Below are 14,832 nucleotides of genomic sequence, written 5' to 3'. Positions count from 1 at the left end.
GAGGTAAAAGGTCTAGATCTGAGGCACACATCATCTTCCGTCCTTGGTACCTGGTCTCCTGGATCTTGACGGGTCAAGATGAGTGGCATCAGGCCTTCCTTTGACCTTCTAAATCAGAGACCGATCGCCTGTGAGGTATTTGTTCAGGTCCTCTGTATAGCTATAACCATTTCAAGGACAAGGGCTCGCACAGACTGAAGCCACCCCATGATCCTCACAAGCCTCCTCTTTCTTTGGGACTAACTTGGAACTCCACTAAGTTTTACCTCAAAGCAGTTATCTCAGGACGGCAGTAAGTGTACAGGGCACTCTGTGGGGACCGTGGCTGATCTAGAGCATCCCAGGGCTTTCTTAACTTTCAGGAGTGTCCTACATCCAAGAGCCAGCTTACTGCCTGCTCTTGTGCTAGGATCCTGAGTGAAATGGTGTCCAGTGGGGATCCAGGGCATACTTGGCACTGGCTGAACTTGATGCAAGGAATTTCTCTTCCATTACTTAAGGTCTGGAAATATATTTTTTTGTCCTCCACAGACAGTCACCTTCCCCTTAATAAAGTGTGTCTGACAATTACAGTTTATTGGTGTGGTTATGAAAAGAATGTTGTAGACTTAGAAAATTATTAGAAAAATAATTTAAAGAATGACACACTTCAGCAAGGAAATAAAGCAGTGGCCTGCCTTGAAAAGAAGCAAAACCGTAGGAAACCGTTATTTCACTGGGACAAACATTCTCAGTCTTCACAGAATTCTTAGAAAAAAGAGGGGGCGGGGGTTTGAGATCTAGGGCACAGTGTGTGTGTGTGTGTGTGTGTGTGTGTGTGTGTGTGTGTACAGATAAAAAGGTGGTCTCCTGATTTATTTATTTATTTGTTTGTTTGGTGTATTTTGTTTTGTTTGATAGAGTCTCTTTATGCAGTTCTGGTTTTTCTGGCACTTCCTATGTAGACCAAGCTGTGCTTGAACTCATAGAGACAGGCCTGCCTTTGCTAACCAGTGCTGGGATTGAAGGCATGTACTACCATGGCTGTCCTTCCTCTGACTTTTAATAGACAGTCCCTTTACAAACCTCTGTGTTACTTGAGATGGTTCCGATCGAATGCAGTCATTTGTCCTATACTTTGGCACTAGATACTTCTTGGAACCCATATTCCTTAGTAGCCACTGCGCTAAAGTGTAAAAATCAGTAGCAGTTTTCACCAAGCTCTGTATGTGTGTTCCTACCAGCACACTTAAGTCATGTTTCTGCAGGAATGCAGGCTTAAGTACTACGCCACAAGACACGGTGCAAGAGCCGTATAGGGCTTTAGCAGGGCTTCACGATCACTGCATTAGCTTCAACGTGCTACTTTAGGTCTCAAGGGAAGAACTGTTTGGTACATTGTTAGAGATAATGTGAAAATCCCATCAGTTCATGCTGGTATCAACTGTGGGATTACCTTAAAAAAAAAACAACAATAATCCTCTTTCCGGTTTGCTGAAGACCCGGCTTTGTTTTCCACCAAGTGCAGGAGAATGTGGAATCAAATTTCCTACATGGTTTAATTTCCAAAATTCACATTTTCTCACATATAACACATTCTATTATTTATTTATTTATTTATTTATTTATTGTTTCAAAATCTGACACACACACACACATACACGCGCGCGCGCGCGCGCACACACACACACACACACACACACACACACACACACACACATGGAAAGTAGCCATTTCTGACTGCCAGTCACAGTCTGAGATCAGCCACAGGATGAGACTCCCTGGTACCAAGTGTTAAAATGTCATTTGCCAGATCCTGTTCCATCTCAGCCAAAGAGAAAAGGAGACAGGAGACAGCTAATCTAGACTGGGCAAGAGGGTGGGACCTGGTTCTGAGCAGGAGAGGACTGTGAGGAGAAGTGCCCTTCACTTGCGGTGAACTCCGCTGGCAGTGGTGGGCACCACTGCCCACAGCAAGCTTCCGGATGCTACTCGGTAGACTGACGACAAAGATTTCTTGGTGGCTTACAGTCACATGTTAACTCCAGCTTTTGTGAGACTTTACACTCACAGGGAACTCTCACTACTGAATGGATGCCACTTAAAATCACGGGCTCAACCTGTGGCTCCAATTCTGATAGGATCCGGGTTAATTTCATTTGTTAATATATTTAGCAGAGAGCAGGACTGGTGGTTGGCAGTTTTGATTAAAACTGGATTTAAGTAAGTTTTAGGTGGATGTGTCATTGCAAAGAATTTTACATTGTGATTTTATGTTTAACACTGATACTATTAAGAGAAAAGGGAGGGAACGCCAGTTGTGGTAGCGCATGCCTTTAATCATAGCACTTGGAAGGCAGAGGCAAGAGGATCACTATGAGTTCGAGACCAGCCTGGTCCACAAAGCTAATCCAGGACAGCCAGGGCTACACAGAGAAACGCTGTCTTGAAAAACCAAAAGAGAGGCTGCTATTATTTTTAATTTACTTAAAAAACTATTTACTTTGCATCATGGTCCTAGCCGCCTCCCTCCATCCCTCGCCTCCTCCCTTCCTGCTTGCCCCTTCCCTCCTTTCCCCAGCCCAGCGTATCAAATCCATCAGGGCTGAGGGCATCCCCTTCCCCCTGCGGCCCAGTGAGGCAGCCTCATCAGGGGAAAGCAACAAAAAAAGCAGGCAGCAGAGTCTATGTCAGAGCTAGCCCCTATTTACCTCACTAAGAAACCCACATGAAGACCAAGCTGCCCATCTGAGGTAGCGGGGTGGGGGCGGGGGTTGGGGGGAGGGGCAGGTCCAATTCATGCATGGTCCCTATCTGGAGGCCCAGTCTCCACAGCGCCCCCCTCCCCCGCCCGTGAGTCCTGGTTAGTCGGCTCTGTCGGTTCTCCTGTGGAGCTCCTGTCCCCTCTGAGTGCTCCATCCTTACCCGCCTGCCTCTTCCCCAAGACTCCTCATGCTCCATCCCAAGTTTGGCTGTGAGGCTCTGTACATCAGCTGCTGGCTGGAGCCACTCAGAGGGCAGCCATGCCAGGGGTTGGCGCATGCAAAGAGGTTCTAAGCAGTGCGCAATTACCAGCATTTTCCTTTCAAGTGCCGGTGCTGTGGGCACTGGAGACAGCTGTGCGCCGTAGATATTACTGCTGTAGCAAGGGGTGCAAAGAGATAGTTTTGCAGGAGAGCTTGAGGATGGCACCAAGCCAGTGCCCTGAAAAATGGCAAACATGTCACAGCTAACAGCTGGATGCAGAAATATTTCTCTCTAATTTGGATGGATAAAATTTTTTTCACAGCAGGGCACTCTCGAAAGAGTACAACATCAAAGAGGGTGGGTCTCCCCCTGTCAGACATCAGCTGGCTCCAGGATGGCGCAAAATGAATGGACTGTCAGGACTTCTCCAGTGTGCTTGCTTCTGCCGAGAGAGCAGTTAAAGGTTCAGTGACTTGTTCACATCACAGACAAAAGTCCTGATAATGGAAGCCCGAATCCCCAAAGTCCCGCTCTGATCAGCAGACAGGGGGATGTCCGAGGAAGACTGTAGATTGATGGGTGGCAGGCTACCACTGTCCTCAGAGATAAGTGGAAGTCACCAAATGCTGAGGGTTCCCAGGCAATCGCCGGTGTCCCATCCTAATCCTCGGAGGCACCATCTCCTCCTCTGCTAAGTGACACTTAGCAGCAACTGACCCATATTGTGACCAAAATACCCACTTGCATCTCCTCTCACCGCGGGTCTCTGATGAAGGCTTTGCCGGTGCCACCGCCCGTGTTTTACAGTTCATCGACACTTTTCAACTGTTTTTCTGATTACCATATTTCAGTCTTGACTTATATGTTAGTATTATCTGCAAACTCAACATAAACCTGTAATGATTTTCTAATATTTCTGGGACGTGATGAATGTGGATTGACAAAGTACAGTATATAGCTTTCTACCAGCATTACTGAAAATACAGCCACCGCGTGTATAATCATTACTCATTTACTTTATGGGAGCATTTATTACTTGACCTTTGAAATCTCGTCTGAGAATCTTGGCATTCCAGACATTCCGGAATATTTCAAAACAAAGTGGGGGAGTGTGTTGCCTATTAGAAACAACAAGGAATAAATGTTAATTGTAATGGAAGAAGTGGGGAGGAAGAATAATGATAAAAACACAGAATTACAAAGTCGAGAGAGAAAATCCAGCTGAGCACAGACAGTATTAGCTCACTGGCTGGCGTTTAGTGTGGAAGCTTGTATTGTGGATTAGGGGCCCTCGGTCCCCTGTCTTGTCTACCCCCCCCACCTCCCCCCACCAATGTCACTGGCTGTTCTGGCTCACTGCCAGTGGAAGGAGAGTGGTTTTACACAGGACTAGGGATTTATGTCTTCATCTATTCCGTGGTTTCTGGTTGTGTAAATTTTACTAACAGATTAAGTAATTTTCACTAAATTGACGTTTGCTCTGAAAATAGGGATTTGTTTGATAAATGGCATTATTAATCATTGCGAACATAGTTATGACCCTCATTGGGAAAACTTTTGATGCTTTTAAAGGAAAAGCCTTGCTGTTTTCCCCTGATGGGACAAGTAGAATATGATTTTTTATTAAAAAAGGGTAATAACACAGTGGCTTTCTATGAACCACAAGGCTGTGGGTGAGTGATGCATCTTTCTTAAGCATGAGATTATTTTTTAACTTAAAAAAAAACTCTGTGTATGTGGTATGTGTGTGTGTGTGTGTGTGTGTGTGTGTGTGTGTGTGTGTGTTCGCAGGAGTGTGTGTGTGTCACAGAACACGTGAAGGTCAGAGGACAACTTCCAAGATTCATTATCTGTAAAACTGATTAATACCCCAGACTCCCCTCATGTATGAGATGTAAGGATCAAATTATCCTGGTAGAGTGTTTGGAGACTAAAATGCTGTAAGATGTATGACTTGGTGACTGACCGTGTTCCTCTTAGTCTACATGGAGGTGAGGGTGTCTTCACTCATTTCAGAGGAGTGGGTTGGTTTCCCTTTTCTGAAATGTTGGAGCCAGGAGTTGTATTTGGGGACTGTTTACACAGGATCCCTAGTGGAGCATCCCTAAGCCAATAGTCCAATAGCTGACATTTAAAATGCTCTGAAATCTGAAACACCTTGAAGTGTTAACACAATGCTAAGATGTTTTACATCTTGGAAGGGTTTTTGGGTTTTTAGGTTATAGGGGCTCAATCTCTATGATTCTCTTCTTATGTGTCATTATAGCTTGATTGGAAAAGTTTAAAACCCAGGAGGTAGGCTGGAGAGATGGCTCAGTGGTTATAACTGCTTGGTACACAAACATGAGGCACACCCATGTTACAAGCTGGGCCTCGTTCTGTGGTTATTTGGAACCCCAGAATTGATGGGGGGGGGGGGCAGAGACTAGACTCACTTGGACGTTCTGATTTCCTGTCTTGCCGAAACAATATGAGTTGCCGGTTCAGGGAGAGACCTCATCTCAAAGTAACAGGCAGAGTGGTAGAGGAGAGTTGCCCAACAATCTCCTTTGACCTCTGGTGTACACGCGTGTGCATATATGACCCTCCTCCCACATGAGGATGGTTAGAGAGGGAAATAGCACGCATGAACACACAGGAGATGAGGAGCCACACTGTGAGGTTCCTGGTGACTTTCTCAGAGTGGAGAGCTCTGCCAAATCCTTGTGCATTTGAGGTCTGGGCTGAAACTTACACATGGTCTGTTTGATCGCATGGAATGCGGCTTACCTTGACCAGGACGAGTTCCTGGAGAGATAGACTACAGCTCTGGGACTTCCTGTGATCAATATATCAGTGATCAGTTATCCTGCCTTGTAGCTGATGTACAGGGAGGGAGATATCTGACTCCCAAACCCACCACTAATTAAAACATTTGTGATCAATACCTGTTAGTTTCAAGTATGTCCCAGGAATGTTCTTGAAGATGCCAGTGTCTGTGTGAATATCAAGGGATAGTGTCAAGCTTAAAATAATTAAATTTAGGAAAATAAGGTAGAGGCCTGAAGTAAAACTTGTATATAGTAGTTACACTAGTGTAATATTTTTCTTTGTCGTATGTACTTTTACTTTTTACGCTAATAATTATTTTATGTGTATGGGTGTTTTGTCTGCAAGAGCATTATGCAATGCCCGCAGAGGCCAGAAGAGGGCACCAGATTCCCTGGGCCTAGAACTGAAGAGACAGTTGTGAGCTGCTTTGTGGGTGCTGGGAATGGAACCTGTGTTCTCTGCAAGGGCAGCCAGTGCGCTTAACTGCCGAGCCATCTCTTCAGCCTCTTATACTTTTATTTTTAAATAGTCTCACCTGAAAGATCCAATATAAACAAGTGCCTGACTTTTCTACCCCTTTGACTTCCTAAATCATCTCCTTATTCTTTTTAGTGAGTGAAAAGTGTGTATGGCTTAAAATTTTTAAATGATGAAATACATTTCATCCTTTGATGAACGTTTGGTCTTGTCACCTTAGGGATATATGTCAATATAGATCTGCCAGTGAACTAGACATCAGCCTGGTGCTCATATATTACCACTGCTGCTCACTGGTAGGTTACTAAATTTGTCCTGGGCAGCCATTTCCCATCTAATTATAGTGTTGGCCTAAGGATAACTAATGCTCGCTGACCAGTCCCTGGATGCCGAGGCTTTACACACAGATGCTAATTTGATTTTCCTCTTGGTCCTTGGTGTAGGGGCCTTATTGTGATCACCCACCCCACCGCAGTTCTCAGCTTCATTGAGAGGCTGAACAACTGCCGATGTCACATCACCACTCAGGATGGAGACACAACTGTAACTCACACTTGTCGTGGTGACACCCCTAGGCCCTGTGATCATGACACTGGCTCTTATTATGTATTTTTACCTGTAACATGTAAGAGCGCCTCTGCCGACTGTATATTGAAGGTAAGATTCACTTTCATAGCCTGAGTTAGGACTTTTCCATCCAGTTTCTTCGCATTTTGGAGTAATTTCTTCTGAGCCCTTGAATAAGATACAAGGTCTTTACAAATCTGTACTTCCTGTGAGCGTAGAGGTCCTCCCATGTATGGGGCCAGTGTCAAATGCTTGAGTACAAAGTATATTATCTCACCTCAGCTGTTTGGTGAGAGCTGCCCCCACCCAACCCAACCCAACAACCAAATGCCAGGGTCCAGGGCCTCCATGAGGAGATAGGGCAAGGCTGGGAAAAAGAGATAAAAATCTAGAACAGCGTTTCTCAAACTGAGGGTCACAACCCCTTTGGTGGTCGAAGGTCCTTTCCACAGGGGTCGCCTAAGACCATCAGAAAACACAGATAATTACATTATGATTCATAATAGTAGCAAAATTGCAGTCATGAAGCAGCAACGGAATAATTTATGGTTGGGGTTCACCACAACATGAGGAACTGTATGAAAGGGTCTCAGTATTAGGACGGTTGAGAACCGCTGATCTAGAACTGTCTCTCCACTCCGTGAAAACCTGTTAACCCTTGCTGTACAACTTTAGAGACTACGTTTATTCCTTATGAGAACAAACTCAGTCACTCATGTATTGAGAGGAACAAATCCTTGTCTAAGCTGCAATTCAGGTTTCCCGTGCAAAGCTGTTGGGCCTCTTCCAGGCACTGCCAGAATTAAAGAGGAGGCAGCCTCAGCACAGGGCAGGTGCGGGAAAGGGAGGCCTATCAGATGGCTTGTCCCTGCCCAGCACGTCACAGTGCTTAAGCCACTAGCTTTGGAAGACCTTGGTTCCTTTTGTCTCAGCTGACCAGGTTGGAACAGATGGGTGCTGACTTTCCTGTCTTTAGAGTTAGCCAGGGTGCTCAGCGTTCTGGCAGAATTACTTAAATCTTCCTGGAGGCCTTATCTTCACAGGAAATGGTGTCCTTGCTCCCTGACAGTGCCCCTTCCCCGCCCAGTCAATACAAGACTCCTACAGGTGTCCCAGGATTGGTGTCAGGGAACTAAGTCCTCCTTCAACCAGGGCAACTCCATTGCTTTTTCAGTGGCATTTTAATACTTCTCTGAACTCCCTTCCTCTCTCCCTTCCCCATTCCTCCCATCCCTTCCTCCCTCCCTCCCTCCCTCCTTTCCCCTTTCCTTCTTTCTTTAAGTCAGAGTCTCACAATGTCACTCACACTAACCTTGCTGTGTTCCTGCTTCACCCTCCCAAGTGCTGTGGTTGTAGGCATGCATCACCGTGTTACAAGACAAGTGATTATTCACATAAAACCTGTGTTGATAAAACTGGTGTGTGCACGTGTGTGCTTGCATGCATTTGTGTGTGTGTGTGTGTGTGTGTGTGTATGTGTGTGTCTGTGTCTGTGTGTGTTGTGAGGCACGTTCCTCCTTCCTCTGGAAAGATGAAGGCTTCTATGTGGTACAGAAGTGACAGATGTTTGCAGTGTTTTTAGGCTGTGACTTCAAGGTTCTGTCAACGTCTCCTGCCTACAGCGGACAATTTGCACTGATAGCGCTGACTCCCCTGTAGCTGTGGTTGCCAATAAGTGCACAAGGAGGCCAAACAGGGACATCACTGGGAGCATCTTGTGAAGTAAGAGCAATTAAGAGGTACTGGGGATTAGGAAGACTGGAGGGGTCACTTTTCCTCAGCAAAATTAGGGGCTTGCCTTGTGAGTTTTCAACAGAAGTTGAAGGCATGGTAGCACACGCCTTTAACCCCAGCACTCGGGAGGCACAGGCAGGTGGATCACTGTGAGTTCAAGGCCAGCCTGGTCTATATAGTGAGTCCAGGACAACCAAGGCTACACAGTGAAACCATGTCTTAAAAAAAAAAAAAAAAAAAGAAAGAAAGAAAGAAAGAAAGAAAGAAAAGAAAAGAAAATCAAGCTAGACCACAGTTAAAAAGTTTTTAAAAACATTTGGCAAGTTGTCCGTGGCTCATTTGCAAGCCTTGCTTTACTCTGTTCATTCAGATTTCTGTCAGTCGGGAGGTGGTGTCTTCCTATTAATGATAAAATGGATCAGTTGCTTGGCTGACCCTCTGCTCGTCATTGTAGCTAACACAAGCTGGCAGCACTCACAAGTGGCTAAGCTGTAGTCAAGCCACTGACCAGCAGTCATTAAAGCCCGGCACCACCGTACGGCCTACTCCTTCTCGTTTGGAGTTTTGTCCTAGAAGAATATTAGCATGAAAGAGAAGGTGACTCAATACCTTTCTCATGGAGGTTTTCAGCCAATGCCACCACATGATTTGAACTGAGAGAATTTGTGTGCTCTTTCTTTTAGCCACGTGTATGGCATATCAGGCAGCTGATATGGTGGAATTGAAAGCTTAAGATCTCCCTTTTAAAGTAACAATTAGCTCTCCCGTTACTTATCTTGCTACTCCTGTTGGTACAAGATAGAAGAGAGGCACAGACCAGAAGCAATAGTTTTAAAATAGCAGCAGCAATCACAAAGGAAATCAGAGGCTGATAACGGAGATACATACTGCAAGCATCTTCCCAGGAGGGTGCACAGATGAGCTCCTGACCTCCAGCAACAGGCAGTCTCTTTGTCTTAACAACACACACACACACACACACACACACACACACACACACACACACTGAAAACACAAAGAAATGGCACTGGTTCCTATGTTCTATTTATATTTTTCTTTCTTTGATCAGAAAGCAAAGCAGAATCTAGGGTTGGAACTGAGTGATAGAGAGCTGGTGTTTAGTGAGTGGGAGCCTTTGGGTCTAATGTGAAGGATAAAAACAGAAAAGAGGGGGAAGGAAGAAAAAGCGTCACAGTGCAGATATCCACTTATTAACCCAAAACACTGGTCAACTACCAACATTTGTCTGCATTTGTGTCAGATTTTTTTTTTTTCAAAGAAATGAAGCCTTTAAGGAAAAGTGCAATCCCATTTTTTTTCTCTCCATTGCGTTTATCTCCTGAAGGCTCCTTCTTCAAGGAGGGTATTCAGTTTTGCTGTGCATATTAATGTATGCTTTCTAGATATTTACTACCATAGCGTACACTACTTAGTTACTTTGTGTATTTTAACAAATGGTAGTATAATGCCTTTGCTTTTTCTCAGTCAATATTATGTTTTTAATATTCTAATCCTAATACAATCAGGTCTAATTCATTAATTCTAAATGAATTAAACAAATGCTTTTGGGTAGATAAGACAACTTATTCTTCCAATGGTAAGATATTTCCACTCTTTCTAGTTCTTTGCTATTCCAAGTGAATTCCTTTGAAACCATCTCCCAGATCCAGCAGAATTTCAGTGGGATAATTTCCTAGATTATTGCTAGACCATAGGCTATCACCATTCTCAGATTCATTGCGGTATTGTCAAGTGTCCTCCAGTGTGGTTGTGTCCTGGTACAGTCCACTTTGGCAACAGGGGAACTGGCTTTCACACAGCAAACAGTAAACGATCCGTTCTACCGTTCAGAGGCTCCATTACAGAATTTACCCTCCCGACGCCTGGCCTGGGCTCATCATGTTTCTTCTCATGAAGTTCTCCCACCTTGAAAGTTTTAGAGAAAAAAAATAGAGAACATATTAAAACACTCATCATTTCTTGCACCATTTCTGGCAAAATTGTGCCATGCAAAATTTTTTTGCAGAATGAATCTTTCCCTTAATCTAAAGTTACCCGACTCTTGCCATGTTGCTCACCCTTGAATGAACTAACAACCTCTGACCTTTCCAACATCTTCACAGATCCTGAGGGAGTTGTCTAAGCATTCTGAGCAATTTTTTAAGAAGTATATTCCTGCTTATTTAAATGTTTTGAAAGATACATAATAAAACCCAGTAATTCTAGGTCTTGGCATAGTTCATCTCCTAAATTCCTTGAGTTTCGGGGGCCCATCGGGTATCCAACTTAAAATTTCATGTCAATGTCCCACAAATATGGCTGCCAGTTCACCCTCCAAGAACAACTTCCTGTGCTTGTAACTGTAGCTGCTACTCTGGGCTGACGCCGTGGGTGCATCTCGTTTAGAGTTCCTTCTAGCTTCTTTCTGCCTCGAGAAGGACTGCTGCTGTCTGGGAGATAGGCTACATGCAGGTTTCGCTTCTTAACCCAGCTCTTCTTAAATATTCATGACGCTAACTGATGATGGTGAATAAGAACGTGACCACGTCCCCTGGAGGGGGAGACCTGGTGGCACTCAGAGGAAGGATAGCAGGCTACCAAGAAGAGACCTGATACCCTATGAGCATATACAGGGGGAGGAGGTCCCCCTCAGTCACAGTCATAGGGGAGGGGAGTAAGGGGAAAATGGGAGGGAGAGAGGAATGGGAGGATACAAGGGATGGGATAACAATTGAGATGTAATATGAATAAATTAATAAACTATATTTTAAAAAAAAGAACGTGCATATGGGTACCTGCAGCTTTTGAGGATGACTTACGTTTCTGCTTAGCACTCAACACTTGCACATCCCTCCCCCCATTTTCTGCTCTTTATATGAAGGGCAGAACACAGGCATCAAATGTTTCTAGTTCACTGTGGCTCTTACAAGAAAGGCTGCATTTAAAGGTTGACTCTTAACAGCGCGGACCACAAAGAGCTCAGAGTGAATAACCAGAGCAGGAAATGCTGGTCATGACATCTCCTTGAGAAAATCCCACATGTCTTGTATGGCCTGAAATGCATAACATTTGTGAGATTTGTGAGGTTTTTTTTTTTTTTTTCCTTCCTGTCCCCACTACTCCCATAGGTGCTGTGCCCAGGGGTATTGTCAGATCTGTGTCTGAAGGATCACGCTGGCTACAGTTTAGCTAATATCTTAGATCCTGTAAGGAAGGTGGGTCAAGTGGCTCTTGCCTCATTTCTAGCGAAAAAGGAAGTTCATTTGAGCTACAGTGTTAACAGTGGAGAGAGGGGTTAAGGGTAGCATTAGGAGAGAAATCATTAGGAGAGAAATTGCATGGATCTAGTGGTGGCTGCCCATTGAAGACCGAGAGCAGAGTGAAGGCCAGATGAGTTTCTTCAACCCGAGGCATGTAGGTATGAGACTGACAAAGGGGTGTGGGACCATCCCAGTTTTATGTGAAACATTACAATCAGCACTGGCTGAAGCGGGAAGGCCTAGCCTCATGCCACATGCTGCTTTAGAGTATACTTCCTGACAAAGGATGATCACTTTTTCTTTAAGGCAAGTAGGAGGCAAAGACTGTGGGTTTCTTTGTGGACACATTTATTTAGGGAGATAAATAACGCCCAAACACATTTATAGCAGGACATCCGTTTCCACTCATTTCAGGATAGACCTGTGAGCAGTTGGTGTCCAGCTGAGCTCACATGCAGGCTAGGCCCTGCTACCTGCAGTGTTAGGTGTCACTTGCTGCTGAGGATCTTGGCTCAGAGCACTAAGGAGGAATGTTGCACACTCTTCTTCTGACACTTTGTAGTAATTATTGCCAGCAGCCTTTACACAAGATGTCTTTGTAGGGAAAGGGTAAAACTATTTCGTCAAAACATTTTATTCCATTAACTATCAATCGTGGTGTTGAGGGGACAGGATAATTTTGTTCAGTCTCTCTGGTTGTTGACAGCAGTCTCGGGGGTGGGAGTTTTGAATGTTGCTTGACTGACTGTCTTAACAAGAAAGAAAGAAAACAACAACCCATGAAACACCAACCAAAACAATTAGTTTAATCTATGTGATGCCTGCCTTTAGCTTGCTGGGCAGCAGCAGATGGATTTGCCATATAACATGTTTCCTTTTGCCACTGTTATCCCAAAGCAAGGAATTGGAAGAAGTACTTACCTCAACTGTAACACAGTCCAGGGAGGGACCTTTGCATTCCTTTCGGGTTGAGTGGATTATCAGCTATGGTTGTCTTGGTATGGGTATGAGCCCTAAATTTGCCAGGCAATTGTCTTTATTAGATCAATGTTTGTCTTTTTTTGGTGGGGGTAGTGGAAAGGTTGATGGGGGAGCCAGAGCAGCAAGAAGGGCAGAAGGAGTAATCAGACGGTTTAAAATGACAGGCGAAGGTAAAGGAGAGTGTGACACAAAGCCTAGGGACCTTTGGAATAGAAGTAGAATTTATATGAATGGTCATACAGTGAGGTTTTCTCTGGAAGATTTATTATGCATGCTTATTTGGGAGAGGAAAAGTGAGAGGTCTCAGAAAAAGAGGTGTGGTTTCTCAGGATGCTCTGGGGGACCCCTTAGCAGCTCCCAGGAGGCTGTACTGACTCTTCAAAATATACTTCGTTCTGCCATAGTCCTTCTAAAGTCTGTACTCCTAAGAAGCTCTGTGTGTGTGTATGTGTGTGTGTGCTTGCGTGCGTGCCTCTGTGTGTGTGTGTGTGTGTGTGTGTGTGTGTGTGTGTATCTGTATATCTATGATTATGTGTGGGTGTGGAAGCCAGAGGTTAACCTCAGGTGTCGTTCAGGAGCCATCTACCTAGTTTGGTGATACAGGGTCTCTCACTGGAACCTGGCACTTATCACTGGGGCAAGCTGATATGCCACCAAGCTCCACCAATCCACCTTGCTAGTCTTTGCCTTCCCAGTGGTAGCATTGCAAGTATGTGCAACCATGCCCAGCTTTTCTACGTGGGTGCTGGGGATTTGAACCTGAGCCATCACGTTCCCGCAGGAAGCACATTCAACTCTCTCTCCAGACCCCCAAGAAACTTTTGAATTTCCTTGTGCCTCCTGGCTGCCTCAGCATCTGGGGAAACCTTAGAGAATTGCTATTGGGTATGTAGCTGCCTCATCTCCAGCTCCTGGACACCAGGTCACACAGTGTGGTTTCTAGAGGGGCACACGTGTGTCCACTTTCAGCATTTACCATGTGTCTAGCAAGTTGCTCGCATAAGGATTTTTTGTACGTTTGTTTGTTCTGTGCTTATTGCCTGGTTTGGAGTAGATTTTCTTTTCTTTTTCCTGTCTTGAGGATTCTGCTAGGGTTGAGGCACTAACGATGAGCGTGAGCTTGGTTGAGAAATATAAACTCCATACAAGATAGCTGTTTCCCTCTTATTCTGGGGATGCTCTGCGATGACTCCTCCCTTAAGGGCTCCAGAGACCGACATCTCCTGTGAGGGGACAGTTCCTTTATTTCATCCCAGAGTCTGCCTTTACCAGTCCTCTCCAGTTCTACAACTTCCCAGCTCCCTTTTTTTTTTCTGGGGGCTTCCCAGCTCAGCGGACGGACAGTGACTGCCTTCCTCAGTTGCTTCTGAACAGTTACATGGTGGAGACCGAGGGCCTTTTATGTGCTTGTTCCAATCACGTCAGTGTGGCCTCTCCTTTCAGCTTGCTTTGTTTATCCGGCAGCTCATTATTTAAGACTAGCCTGTCAAAATAGGTTAAATAGTCTTTGGGAAATATGGTAACATCCTTGAGACACCACAACTATGTCTAACACAGGGAAGATTGGCTTGATAAGAAAAAGCGTGACCTACTTTGCCTCACCAAAAACTATTTTCCTGTTACCCTTGCTGAGTTTCCACAGCCATTAGTAGGCACTGGCAGACCCAAGGACCACGAATCCCTGCAGCTGACATGGAAAGATGCCAAGGGAAACAGGGAAGATGACTGCCGATGATTCGTTCTAACTACTTGACCTTCTGACCTCTTCTCTAGATATATGACCAAGATGGGACACTTCAGCACTTTATTGATGGTGGGGAGCCTAGTAAGTCGAGCTGGATGAGGTATATCCGATGTGCAAGGCACTGTGGAGAGCAGAATCTAACGGTAGTTCAGTACAGGTAAAGTATACCATGATTTACTGTTGGACGAGTCCCTTGGCTTGCACGTACAAACTCAGGCTTGCTGCAAGTGGTTGAAAACATCCCATAGGCCTCTGTAGAGATCTGTTGTTCTTTGCTGGTTTTCTGAAACTGCCTCCGTCCTAATGGCAGCG

General features: G+C 44.9%; 1 protein-coding gene across 2 annotated transcripts in view; it reads left to right on the top strand.

Annotated features, from left to right (window-relative positions):
* The window catches only part of PRDM6 (PR/SET domain 6), a 127,295-nt gene that overhangs the window by 57,121 nt on the left and 55,342 nt on the right, over nucleotides 1-14,832 (top strand). For both annotated transcript variants that reach the window (XM_084780330.1, XM_084780329.1), the window contains exon 4: nucleotides 14,550-14,677. In XM_084780330.1, the coding sequence (XP_084636456.1) occupies nucleotides 14,550-14,677 (128 nt within the window). The remainder of the gene's footprint in view (nucleotides 1-14,549; nucleotides 14,678-14,832) is intronic.

This window comes from Acomys minous (genome assembly GCF_964271855.1).
Source record: "Acomys minous genome assembly, chromosome: 4".
Classification (NCBI taxonomy): domain Eukaryota; kingdom Metazoa; phylum Chordata; class Mammalia; order Rodentia; family Muridae; genus Acomys; species Acomys minous.
Note: the sequence above shows the minus strand (reverse complement) of the source record. Positions and strands in the feature narration are given on the sequence as shown.